This window comes from Leptodactylus fuscus, chromosome 5 (assembly GCF_031893055.1).
Source record: "Leptodactylus fuscus isolate aLepFus1 chromosome 5, aLepFus1.hap2, whole genome shotgun sequence".
NCBI lineage: Eukaryota > Metazoa > Chordata > Amphibia > Anura > Leptodactylidae > Leptodactylus > Leptodactylus fuscus.
In genome coordinates, this window is record NC_134269.1 from 20,687,157 (window position 1) to 20,701,245 (window position 14,089).

Consider the following 14,089-nt stretch of genomic DNA (forward strand, 5'->3'; position numbering starts at 1 on the left):
TCCTCCCAGTGCTGCCCCCCCCCCCCCAGCTCTCCTTACATCTGCCCCGAACCCTGACTAGGCCTCACCTTGGCACTCTCAATCTGGCCGTTCGTGTTCAGGAGGAAAGACGCTGGCACTGGAAGCCATGGCCGGTACCGAGACCGGAGACCAGAAGGAAACACTCCGGGGCTCAAAACAGGGTCCTGAAAGTGGCGGTGGAGATTCAGGGACGCGCCGACCATAGTAACGGCAAGCTGGAGGGACAAACTTCCTGCAGAGGAGAGTGGTACAGGGCAGATGGAAGGAGAGCTGGGCACAAGCATCGGGCCAGCAGTCAGTCCTCAGATGTCATTCCCGATGCTGAACTACTGACTGCTGCTGTCCTGACGCTGGTGCTGAACTGCGGTGCTGCCCCGATAACGGAAAAGTACCAACCATTGTTCTAACACTAGGTTCACTCCCGTGTTCGGGCTTCCGTTCGTTGGGTCTTCTTGGGGATCCAGCAACCAGAAACCTATTGCACTTATACAGCTATAAATAAAAGGTTACCCGCAGACCCCATAGACCAGACCTGGGCAATGTACGGCCCGCGGGCCACATCCGTCCCTCTGATTGCTTCTATCTGGCCCGCATAGCTAGTGGAAGGTTTTTGAAGGATCTGTGATGATGTAATCACAGCCTATCACCAGGATAGGCTATGACTCGTTAGTGGGCGGAGCCACACGGGACTGTGTGCTTCCTGCAAGCTGCCGGCAATGGAGGCTGCTGGATGATAAAGAGAGAAGAGACAGCATGTGTGAGTAAGAGGGGGGAACTAGGGGCAGATGTAGGGGGGGCAGTTACACTGAATGCACATGGAGGGGGACATTAAACTAGGAGGCAGATGGAGGGTGACATTAAACCATGGGGGGTAGCTGGAGGGGGACATGTCTGCCTCCAGCTGCCCCAGTTTAATGCCCCCTCTAGTTTCTGCTAGTTTATACTGGGGCACCAGGAGAGGGACTTAATACTGTGGGACATTTGGAGGAAACGTTATAATGTGGGGGTGTATAATGTACGGGTGACTGTAGGAGGATTTTACCTTGTGGGGCGCATGGAAAAATGATTGAGAATGGGCGGAGTCAGAGAAGTAGGTGGAGCTAAATTTGCCGCGCCGTGCATGGCCCTCTAGAACCGTTACAATTTCTCATGTGGTCCCATGGGAAAATTAATTGCCCACCCCTGCCATAGACTATACTTGAGTCTGCTGGGGTTCTGCCCAAACAAGGTCAGACTTTTGCAGGACTACTTTGCTAACCACTGAGCCACCATGTTGCCCCAATTTTTTTGTTTTAAATGCTGCAATTGCACCAAAGTACTCCATAATATCATATATGTTTCATACTATTGTTATTTATGGGTATTTTACTGTTCTTCAGTTTCTATTGGTTTATACAATAAAGAGGCCGTTGTGGCCATTATTTTTCCACAGCTGAACAGAGCCTGGACTTACTTATTGGGTCATTCCGTGTCATGTGAACCAATGGTTTTTCCCTCTATATTTTTAATTCTTTTGAGATTTTGTTATTTGGTAATAGTGTATCAGAGAATGCAAAATGTGAAGAAAAATTTTTTCTTGATTTGTTTTTAAATTTATTTTCAAAGTTTGGAAAAAGTGAGAATTTTTGTGTTGTCCGCCTTTACATTTCTCCTCATAACTCAGGCTAGAAAGAAGATAGAGAAACAAAATGAACCCCATTCTACTCAGAACTGTCCAGGCTTTCACCAGATATGTCACAAGAGTATCTTTGTTAATATTTTACCCTTGCGAATGCAAAATTTTAAAACGCATTTCTGAAAAAAACGTTTAATTTAAAAATTTCCAAAAATGCACATGTGCCTGTTATGCTCCTAGCCACATCTGTAACAAAATTTGAGTTGGGATCGCGATGGGATCATATTTTAAAATATAACTATGTCAACTCGAAAATCTTTAATTCAGATCTAAAATTGTAACCTCGATTAATACATAGGCTACTTTTTATCCTGGTCAATGACATGGCTTCACGACTGTTATGAATTTATGTTCACATACTATATTACCCTGCTCTTGCAGCAGCTTATCTCAGCCAGGTCTGTTATCTCTCTATGTAAACACTCAGCTAATCCTCAGTCCATTCTGTACATGCATTTGCATATTATCTGATCAGCTCCAGGCAGTGCTCACACACTGGATGGGAAAACACCTTTAACCCAAATTGGCAGTTTGCTACTTTTAAACATGGAAAAAGAAAATCTAATTTGTCGCACACAACGAAAGCTATGAAGGTAGCCAGAAGTCACAGAGTTCTCCTCAAGCAGAGCTGAGGGGAATCATCAACGCCAACAACACACTCATTATATGGATTCACAGTGAGCTGCTGAGATGCCGGAACAATTACAGGCACAGTGCGAAGAACAACTTCAGTGCCAGGCTAGCTTGAGAGCTGCCGAAACGCCGGAGAAGAAGCTCACACAAATATAAAATCAGATGATTAAAAAAAAATAAATAAAAAAATGTGATCCTAATTTGGTCCCTAGTTAAAACCCTGTACAAATATAACCAAGAACACAAGTAACACACATGCATTTTTTCACAATTTTAAAACATACATTTTACAATTGCGCATCAAAATTTTCAATTTCATTTCTCCAAAACAAAATATCAAGAAATATCGTCTTGTGACATATCATATGAAAGCTGGTACCGTTCTGAGAAAAGCGATGCCTCTCCCAGCCACCCCCCCCCCCCATGGCTATTAGTTACTGTCCGTTATAAGTCCGTTGCCCATAGACTTCAATATTAAAAAAATAATAGACACTTGCTGTCTGTTTTTTTTTAATGGACAGAAAAGTCCTGCATGTGGGATTTTTTGTCCGCTGGAAAAAAACGGACTTTGGACAGACTGGGTGGAAAGAGGTAGGAGGTAGAAAAAAAACACACGAATATCTTACTACATGTGTATAAGGTGACTGTGCTCGGTATATGAGGTAAATAACACCATAGTAATATCCTAATACATGTGTACAGTGTTGGCCAAAAGTATTGGCACCCCTGCAATTCTGTCAGATAATCCTCGCTGTCCCCAGACAATGATTACAAGCACAAACTCTTTGGTAATATCTAGAGATGAGCGAACAGTGTTCTATCGAACTCATGTTCGATCGGATATTAGGCTGTTCGGCATGTTCGAATCGAATCGAACACCGCGTGGTAAAGTGCGCCATTACTCGATTCCCCTCCCACCTTCCCTGGCGCCTTTTTTGCTCCAATAACAGCGCAGGGTAGGTGGGACAGGAACTACGACACCGGTGACGTTGAGAAAAGTAGGCAAAACCCATTGGCTGCCGAAAACATGTGACCTCTAATTTAAAAGAACAGCGCCGCCCAGCTTCGCGTCATTCTGAGCTTGCAATTCACCGAGGACGGAGGTTTCCGTCCAGCTAGCTAGGGCTTAGATTCTGGGTAGGCAGGGACAGGCTAGGATAGGAAGGAGAAGACAACCAACAGCTCTTATAAGAGCTAAATTCCAGGGAGAAGCTTGTCAGTGTAACGTGGCACTGACGGGCTCAATCGCCGCAACCCAGCTTTCCCAGGATCCTGAATGGAATACACTGTCAGTGTATTCCCGTATACCCGATATATACCCCGATACCCGTTCCAACGGTGTGCCCCCCCACCTTCACCCCAGAAATACCCTGCAAGTCCCCTAGCAATAGAATTGGGGCTATATACACCCACAATTTTTACTACTGGTATACAGTGCCATTGTCTGACTGGGAATTCAAAGAATATATTGGGAATACAAATACCCTCATTTCTTGCTACTGCCATATAGTGCCAGTGTCTGACTGGGAATTCAAAGAATATATTGGGGTTACGTGCACCCACAATTTTTACTACTGGTATACAGTGCCATTGTCTGACTGGGAATTCAAAGAATATATTGGGGTTATAAATACCCTCATTTCTTGCTACTGCCATATAGTGCCATTGTCTGACTGGGAATTCAAAGAATATATTGGGAATACAAATACCCTCATTTCTTGCTACTGCCATATAGTGCCAGTGTCTGACTGGGAATTCAAAGAATATATTGGGAATACAAATACCCTCATTTCTTGCTACTGCCATATAGTGCCAGTTTCTGACTGGTAATTCAAAGAATATATTGGGGTTACGTGCACCCACAATTTTTACTACTGGTATACAGTGCCATTGTCTGACTGGGAATTCAAAGAATATATTGGGAATACAAATACCCTCATTTCTTGCTACTGCCATATAGTGCCAGTTTCTGACTGGTAATTCAAAGAATATATTGGGGTTACGTGCACCCACAATTTTTACTACTGATATACAGTGCCATTGTCTGACTGGGAATTCAAAGAATATATTGGGAATACAAATACCCTCATTTCTTGCTACTGCCATATAGTGCCAGTGTCTGACTGGGAATTCAAAGAATATATTGGGAATACAAATACCCTCATTTCTTGCTACTGCCATATAGTGCCAGTTTCTGACTGGTAATTCAAAGAATATATTGGGGTTACGTGCACCCACAATTTTTACTACTGGTATACAGTGCCAATTTCTAACTAGGAATTCAAAATGCACAAGGCTCCCGGAAAGGGACGTGGACGAGGCCGTGGGCGAGGTCGGGGGAATGGTTCTGGGGAGCAAGGTAGCAGTGAAGCCACAGGGCGTCCCGTGCCTACTCCTGTGGGGCAGCAAGCATTGCGCCACTCCACAGTGCCAGGGTTGCTTGCCACATTAACTAAACTGCAGGGTACAAACCTTAGTAGGCCCGAGAACCAGGAACAGGTCTTGCAATGGCTGTCAGAGAACGCTTACAGCATATTGTCCAGCAGCCAGTCAGACTCTGCCTCCTCTCCTCCTATTACCCAACAGTCTTGTCTTCCTTCCTCCCAAAATTCCGAAGCTTTACAGAACAATAACCCAAACTGTCCCTGCTCCCCAGAGCTGTTCTCCGCTCCTTTCATTGTCCCTCAACCTGCCTCTCCACGTCACGATTCCACGAACCTAACAAAGGAGCATCTGTGTCCAGATGCTCAAACACTAGAGTCTCCTCCATCTCCGTTCGATTTGGTGGTGGATGACCAGCAACCCACCCTCATCGACGATGATGTGACGCAGTTGCCGTCAGGGCATCCAGTTGACCGGCGCATTGTGCGGGAGGAGGAGATGAGACAGGAGTTGGAAGAGGAAGTGGTGGATGATGAGGACACTGACCCGACCTGGACAGGGGGGATGTCAAGCGGGGAAAGTAGTGTGGATGTTGAGGCAGGTGCAGCACCAAAAAGGGTAGCTAGAGGCAGAGGCAGAGGTCAGCAGCTTAGGCGAAGCCAGGCCACACCCGGAATCTCCCAAGATGTTCCAGTTCGTACCCAGCCCCAAAAAACTCCCACCTCGAGGGCACGTTTCTCGAAGGTGTGGAGTTTTTTCAAGGAATGCGCCGAGGACAGATATAGTGTTGTCTGCACAATTTGCCTCTCGAAATTGATTAGGGGCTCTGAGAAGAGCAACCTGTCCACCACTTCAATGCGCCGTCATTTGGAATCCAAGCACTGGAATCAGTGGCAGGCAGCAACGGCAGGACAAAGGCCGCCTGCCGTTCACGCCACTGCCACTGCCTCTGCCACTGCCTCTGCCTCTGCCACTGCCACTGCTGACTGTGCTGGCGATGCACTCCAGAGGACGAGCCAGGACACCACTTCATCTGCCTCCGCCACTTTGTTGACTTCTACCTCATCCTCCCCTGGTCCTGTCTTATCTCCTTCTCCTGCACCATCAAAGGCACCATCAGGCGTTTCTTTACAACAACCCACCATCTCTCAGACATTGGAGCGGCGGCAGAAATACACTGCTAACCACCCACACGCGCAAGCCTTGAACGCCAACATCGCTAAACTGCTGGCCCAGGAGATGTTGGCGTTCCGGCTTGTTGAAACTCCCGCCTTCCTGGACCTGATGGCAACTGCGGCACCTCGCTATGCCGTCCCTAGCCGTCACTACTTCTCCCGGTGTGCCGTCCCCGCCTTGCACCAGCACGTGTCACTCAACATCAGGCGGGCCCTTAGTTCCGCGCTTTGCACAAAGGTCCACTTGACCACCGACGCGTGGACAAGTGCATGCGGACAGGGACGCTACATTTCACTGACGGCACACTGGGTGAATGTAGTTGAGGCTGGGACTGCTTCCCAAACTGGCCCGGTGTACCTCGTCTCCCCGCCTAACATTCCTGGCAGGGACACGAGAAGAACACCCCCCTCCTCCTCTACCGCCTCCTCCTCCGCCACCGCCTCCTCCTCCGCCACCGCCTCCTCCTCCGCTGTTAGATTGACCCCAGCTACGAGTTGGAAACGTTGCAGCACTGGCGTTGGTAGACGTCAGCAGGCTGTGCTGAAGCTGATCAGCTTGGGGGACAGACAGCACACTGCCTCCGAGGTGAGGGATGCCCTCCTCGATGAGACGGCAATATGGTTTGAGCCGCTGCACCTGGGCCCAGGCATGGTCGTTTGTGATAACGGCCGGAACCTGGTAGCAGCTCTGGAGCTTGCCGGACTCCAACATGTTCCATGCCTGGCCCACGTCTTCAACCTAGTGGTGCAACGTTTCCTAAAGAGCTACCCCAATGTTCCAGAGCTACTGGTGAAAGTGCGGCGCATGTGCGCCCACTTTCGCAAGTCGACAGTAGCCGCTGCTAGCTTAAAATCTCTCCAGCAACGCCTGCATGTGCCACAACACCGGCTTTTGTGCGACGTCCCCACACGCTGGAACTCAACGTTTCAGATGTTGAATAGAGTGGTTGAGCAGCAGAGACCTTTGATGGAATACCAGCTACAAAACCCTAGGGTGCCACAAAGTCAGCTGCCTCAGTTTCACATCCATGAGTGGCCATGGATGAGAGACCTTTGTGACATCCTACGGGTCTTTGAGGAGTCCACAAGGAGGGTGAGCTCGGAGGATGCGATGGTGAGCCTTACAATCCCGCTCTTGTGTGTTCTGAGAGAATCCCTGATTGACATCAGGGATAACTCAGATCACACAGAGGAGTTAGGGATAGCATCCGATCCGTCACAGCTGGAGAGTAGGTCCACACATCTGTCCGCTTCACTGCGTTTAATGGAGGAGGAGGAGGAGGAGGAGGAGGAAGAAGAGTTGTCCGATGATGTGATGGTGATACAGGAGGCTTCCGGGCAACTTCGAATCGTCCCATTGTTGCAGCGCGGATGGGTAGACATGGAGGATGAGGAGGAAATGGAGATTGAACTTTCCGGTGGGGCCAGAGGAGTCATGCCAACTAACACTGTGGCAGACATGGCTGAGTTCATGTTGGGGTGCTTTACAACCGACAAGCGTATTGTCAAAATCATGGAGGACAACCAGTACTGGATCTTTGCTATCCTTGACCCCCGGTATAAAAACAACATCTCGTCTTTTATTCCGGTAGAGGGGAGGGCCAATCGCATCAATGCTTGCCACAGGCAATTGGTGCAGAATATGATGGAGATGTTTCCAGCATGTGACGTTGGCGGCAGGGAGGGCAGTTCCTCCAGTAGGCAACCAAGTTCTCACCGGTCCACACAAACGAGGGGCACACTGTCTAAGGTCTGGGACACCTTGATGGCACCCCCTCGCCAAAGTGCCGCCACGGAGGGTCCTAGTGTCACCAGGCGTGAGAAGTATAGGCGCATGTTGCGGGAATACCTTTCCGACCACAGCCCTGTCCTCTCCGACCCCTCTGCGCCCTACACGTATTGGGTGTCGAAGTTGGACCTGTGGCTTGAACTTGCCCTATATGCCTTGGAGGTGCTGTCCTGTCCTGCCGCCAGCGTCCTATCTGAGAGGGTGTTCAGTGCAGCCGGTGGCATCATCACTGACAAGCGCACCCGTCTGTCAGCTGAGAGTGCCGACCGGCTCACTTTGATAAAAATGAACCACCACTGGATAGAGCCTTCATTTTTGTGCCCACCTGTGTAAAGCACCCCAACATGAAACTCCATGTCTGTACTCAACCTCTCCAATTCCTCCGCATCCTCATACTCATCCACCATAAGCGTTGCACAATTCTGCTAATACTAGGCTCCCTCCAACATGATTTCCCCCAACTCTGCTGGTTAGAGGCTCCCTCCACCCTGATTTCCACCAACTCTGCTGGTTAGAGGCTCCCTCCACCCTGCTTTCCCACAACTCTGCTGGTTAGAGGCTCCCTCCACCATGAATTTGCCCAAACTGGGCTGGTTAGAGGCTCCCTCCACCATGAATTGGTCCAAACTGGGGTTTTTAGAGGCTCCCTCCACCATGAATTTGCCAAAACTGGGCTGTTTAGAGGCTCCCTCCACCATGAATTGGTCCAAATTGGGGTTTTTAGAGGCTCCCTCCACCATGAATTTGCCCAAACTGGGCTGGTTAGAGGCTCCCTCCACCATGAATTGGTCCAAACTGGGCTGGTTAGAGGCTCCCTCCACCATGAATTGGTCCAAATTGGGGTTTTTAGAGGCTCCCTCCACCATGAATTGGTCCAAACTGGGCTGTTTAGAGGCTCCCTCCACCATGAATTAGTCCAAACTGGGTTTTTTAGAGGCTCCCTCCACCATGAATTTGCCCAAACTGGGCTGGTTAGAGGCTCCCTCCACCATGAATTGGTCCAAACTGGGCTGGTTAGAGGCTCCCTCCACCATGAATTGGTCCAAACTGGGGTTTTTAGAGGCTCCCTCCACCATGAATTGGTCCAAACTGGGCTGGTTAGAGGCTCCCTCCACCATGAATTAGTCCAAACTGGGTTTTTTAGAGGCTCCCTCCACCATGAATTGGTCCAAACTGGGGTTTTTAGAGGCTCCCTCCACCATGAATTGGTCCAAACTGGGGTTTTTAGAGGCTCCCTCCACCATGAATTGGTCCAAACTGGGGTTTTTAGAGGCTCCCTCCACCATGAATTTGCCCAAACTGGGCTGGTTAGAGGCTCCCTCCACCATGAATTGGTCCAAACTGGGCTGGTTAGAGGCTCCCTCCACCATGAATTGGTCCAAACTGGGGTTTTTAGAGGCTCCCTCCACCATGAATTGGTCCAAACTGGGGTTTTTAGAGGCTCCCTCCACCATGAATTTGCCCAAACTGGGCTGTTTAGAGGCTCCCTCCACCATGAATTGGTCCAAACTGGGTTTTTTAGAGGCTCCCTCCACCATGAATTGGTCCAAACTGGGGTTTTTAGAGGCTCCCTCCACCATGAATTGGTCCAAACTGGGGTTTTTAGAGGCTCCCTCCACCATGAATTTGCCCAAACTGGGCTGTTTAGAGGCTCCCTCCACCATGAATTTGCCCAAACTGGGCTGTTTAGAGGCTCCCTCCACCATGAATTTGCCCAAACTGGGCTGGTTAGAGGCTCCCTCCACCATGAATTGGTCCAAACTGGGGTTTTTAGAGGCTCCCTCCACCATGAATTGGTCCAAACTGGGGTTTTTAGAGGCTCCCTCCACCATGAATTGGTCCAAACTGGGGTTTTTAGAGGCTCCCTCCACCATGAATTTGCCCAAACTGGGCTGTTTAGAGGCTCCCTCCACCATGAATTTGCCCAAACTGGGCTGTTTAGAGGCTCCCTCCACCATGAATTTGCCCAAACTGGGCTGGTTAGAGGCTCCCTCCACCATGAATTGGTCCAAACTGGGGTTTTTAGAGGCTCCCTCCACCATGAATTGGTCCAAACTTGGCTGTTTAGAGGCTCCCTCCACCATTAATTGGTCCAAACTGGGCTGGTTAGAGGCTCCCTCCACCATGAATTGGTCCAAACTTGGTTTTTTAGAGGCTCCCTCCACCATGAATTGGTCCAAACTGGGGTTTTTAGAGGCTCCCTCCACCATGAATTGGTCCAAACTGGGCTGTTTAGCGGCTCCCTCCACCATTAATTGGTCCAAACTGGGCTGGTTAGAGGCTCCCTCCACCATGAATTTGCCCAAACTGGGCTGTTTAGAGGCTCCCTCCACCATGAATTTGCCCAAACTGGGCTGGTTAGAGGCTCCCTCCACCATGAATTGGTCCAAACTGGGGTTTTTAGAGGCTCTCTCCACCATGAATTTGCCCAAACTGGGCTGTTTAGAGGCTCCCTCCACCATGAATTTGCCCAAACTGGGCTGTTTAGAGGCTCCCTCCACCATGAATTTGCCCAAACTGGGCTGGTTAGAGGCTCCCTCCACCATGAATTGGTCCAAACTGGGGTTTTTAGAGGCTCCCTCCACCATGAATTGGTCCAAACTTGGCTGTTTAGAGGCTCCCTCCACCATTAATTGGTCCAAACTGGGCTGGTTAGAGGCTCCCTCCACCATGAATTGGTCCAAACTGGGTTTTTTAGAGGCTCCCTCCACCATGAATTGGTCCAAACTGGGGTTTTTAGAGGCTCCCTCCACCATTAATTGGTCCAAACTGGGCTGGTTAGAGGCTCCCTCCACCATTAATTGGTCCAAACTGGGCTGGTTAGAGGCTCCCTCCACCATTAATTGGTCCAAACTGGGCTGGTTAGAGGCTCCCTCCACCATTAATTGGTCCAAACTGGGCTGGTTAGAGGCTCCCTCCACCATGAATTGGTCCAATCGGGGTTTTTAGAGGCTCCCTCCACCATGAATTTGCCCAAACTGGGCTGTTTAGAGGCTTCCTCCACCATGAATTGGTCCAAACTGGGTTTTTTAGAGGCTCCCTCCACCATGAATTTGCCCAAACTGGGCTGGTTAGAGGCTCCCTCCACCATGAATTGGTCCAAACTGGGTTTTTTAGAGGCTCCCTCCACCATGAATTGGTCCAAACTGGGCTGGTTAGAGGCTCCCTCCGCCATGAATTTCCCAAAACTTGGCTGTTTAGAGGCTCCCTCCACCATTAATTGGTCCAAACTGGGCTGGTTAGAGGCTCCCTCCACCATGAATTTGCCCAAACTGGGCTGTTTAGAGGCTCCCTCCACCATGAATTGGTCCAAACTGGGTTTTTTAGAGGCTCCCTCCACCATGAATTGGTCCAAACTGGGCTGTTTAGAGGCTCCCTCCACCATGAATTTGCCCAAACTGGGCTGTTTAGCGGCTCCCTCCACCATTAATTGGTCCAAACTGGGCTGGTTAGAGGCTCCCTCCACCATGAATTTGCCCAAACTGGGCTGTTTAGAGGCTCCCTCCACCATGAATTTGCCCAAACTGGGCTGGTTAGAGGCTCCCTCCACCATGAATTGGTCCAAACTGGGGTTTTTAGAGGCTCCCTCCACCATGAATTGGTCCAAACTTGGCTGTTTAGAGGCTCCCTCCACCATGAATTGGTCCAAACTGGGGTGGTTAGAGGCTCTCTCCACCATTAATTGGTCCAAACTGGGCTGGTTAGAGGCTCCCTCCACCATTAATTGGTCCAAACTGGGCTGGTTAGAGGCTCCCTCCACCATTAATTGGTCCAAACTGGGCTGGTTAGAGGCTCCCTCCACCATTAATTGGTCCAAACTGGGCTGGTTCGAGGCTCCCTCCACCATGAATTTGCCCAAACTGGGCTGTTTAGAGGCTCCCTCCACCATGAATTTGCCCAAACTGGGCTGGTTAAAGGCTCCCTCCACCATGAATTTGCCCAAACTGGGCTGGTTAGAGGCTCCCTCCACCATGAATTGGTCCAAACTGGGTTTTTTAGAGGCTCCCTCCACCATGAATTTGCCCAAACTGGGCTGGTTAGAGGCTCCCTCCACCATGAATTGGTCCAAACTGGGTTTTTTAGAGGCTCCCTCCACCATGAATTTGCCCACACTGGGCTGGTTAGAGGCTCCCTCCACCATGAATTGGTCCAAACTGGGGTTTTTAGAGGCTCCCTCCACCATGAATTTGCCCAAACTGGGGTGTTTAGAGGCTCCCTCCACCATGAATTTGCCCAAACTCTGCTGGTTAGAGGCTCAATCCACCCTGATTTTCAAAACAAATGTTGGTGCCAACCTCAACTTACTACAAGGGCCAAATTCACTGCTGGTGACAAGCTCTCCTCACTGCAAGTGCCAAATACACATGTTTCAAGGTGTTTTCCTACTGTCAGAGAGGTGGTATTGAGTGTGTAAAGTGTGTAGTTGTTAGGCTGTGATGTTGGGGTAATAGAGGGTCTTTGGTGTGTTAGATGCCCCCAGACATGCTTCCCCTGCTGTCCCAGTGTCATTCCAGAGGTGTTGGCATCATTTCCTGGGGTGTCATAGTGGACTTGGTGACCCTCCAGACACGGATTTGGGTTTCCCCCTTAACGAGTATCTGTTCCCCATAGACTATAATGGGGTTCGAAACCCATTCGAACACACGAACATTGAGCGGCTGTTCGAATCGAATTTCGAACCTCGAACATTTTAGTGTTCGCTCATCTCTAGTAATATCTTCATTTATTTTGTTTGCAATGAAAAAACACAAAAGAGAATGAAAAAAAGTCACATCATTGATCATTTTACACAAAACTCCTAAACTGGTGCGGACAGAAGTATTGGCGCCCTCAGCCTAATACTCGGTAGCACAACCTTTAGACACAATAACTGCGCACAACCGCTTCCGGTAACCAGCAATGAGTTTCTTACAAGGCTCTGCTGGAATCTTAGACCATTCTTCTTTGGCAAACTGCTCGCGGTCCCCCCTGAGATGTGAAGGGGGCCTTCTCCAAACTGCCACCAAGGGCTCTCTCCCCCTCCCCCACAGGTGTTCTATGGGATTCAGGGCTGGACTCATTGCTGACACTTTACAAGTCTCCAGTGCTTTCTCTCACCACCATTTTCTAGTGCTGACCTGAAGTGTGTTTTGGGTCCTTGTCCTGCTGGAAGAGCCCTGACCTCTGAGGGAGACCCAGCTTTCTCACACTGGGCCCTACATGATGCTGCACAATGTGTTGGTCGTCTTCAGACTTCATAATGCCATGCACACGGTCAAGCAGTCCAGTGCCAGAGGCAGCAAAGCAACCCCAAAACATCAGGGAACCTCCGCCATGTCTGACTGTAGGGGGCGTCTTCTTTTCTTTGAAGGCCTCTTTTTTCCCTGTAATCTCTATGTTGAGGCCTTTTCCTACTTTTGTCTCCTCTGACCAGAGAACATTCTTCCAGAACGGTTTTGGCTTTCTCAGGTAAGTTTTGGCAAACTCCAGCCTGGCTTATGTCTCTGGGTAAGAAGTGGGGTCTTCCTGGGTCTCCTACCATACAGTCCCTTCTCATTCAGACGCTGACACTGGATAGTACGGGGTGACACTGTTGTACCCTCGGACTGCAGGGCAGCTTGGACTTGTTTAGATGTTAGTCGAGGTTCTTTAGCCACCATCTGCACGATCTTGCGTTGAAATCTCTCGGCAATTTTTCTTTTCCGTCCACATCCAGGGAGGTTAGCCACAGTGCCATGGGCTTTACACTTCTTGATGACACTGCACACGGTAGACACAGGAACATTCAGGTCTTTGGAGATGGACTTGTAGCCTTGAGATTGCTCATGCTTCCTCACAATTTTGCTTCTCATGTCCTCAGACAGTTCTTTGGTCTTCTTTCTTTTCTCCATGCTCAATGTGGTCACACAAGGACACAGGACAGAGGTTGAGTCAACTTTAATCCATTTCAACTGGCTGCAAGTCTGATTTAGTTATTGCCACCACCTGTTAGGCGCCTCAGGTAAGTAACAGGTGCTGTTAATTACACAAATTAGAGAAGCATCACATGATTTTTCAAACAGTGCCAATACATTTGTCCACCCCCTTTTTTATATTTGCTGTGGAATTATATCCAATTTGGCTTTTTGACAATTGTTTTTGTGGTTTTCAATTGAAGACAAATTAAATGAAGATAATACCAAAGAGTTTGTGATTGTAATCATTTTCTGGAAGAACATGAGTAATATCTGTCAGAATTGCTGGGGTGCCAATACTTTTGGCCAACAGTGTATAACGTGACTGTGCTCAGTATATGAGGTAGATAACACCATAGTAATATCCTACTACATGTGTATAAGGTGACTGCTTGGTATATAAGGTAGATAACACCACAGTAATATCCTACTACACTACTACATGTGTATAAGGTGACTGTGCTCGGTATATGAGGTAGAT

The 14,089-nt window shown here is 49.0% G+C and overlaps 1 protein-coding gene across 1 annotated transcript in view; it reads left to right on the top strand.

The window, feature by feature from the left end:
• The first annotated feature begins 127 nt into the window (after positions 1 to 127).
• LOC142202710 (beta-1,3-galactosyltransferase 2-like) overlaps positions 128 to 14,089 on the top strand; it is a 28,982-nt gene continuing 15,020 nt past the window's right edge. The window contains exon 1 of the mRNA XM_075272988.1: positions 128 to 191. Within this exon, the coding sequence (XP_075129089.1) occupies positions 128 to 191 (64 nt within the window). The remainder of the gene's footprint in view (positions 192 to 14,089) is intronic.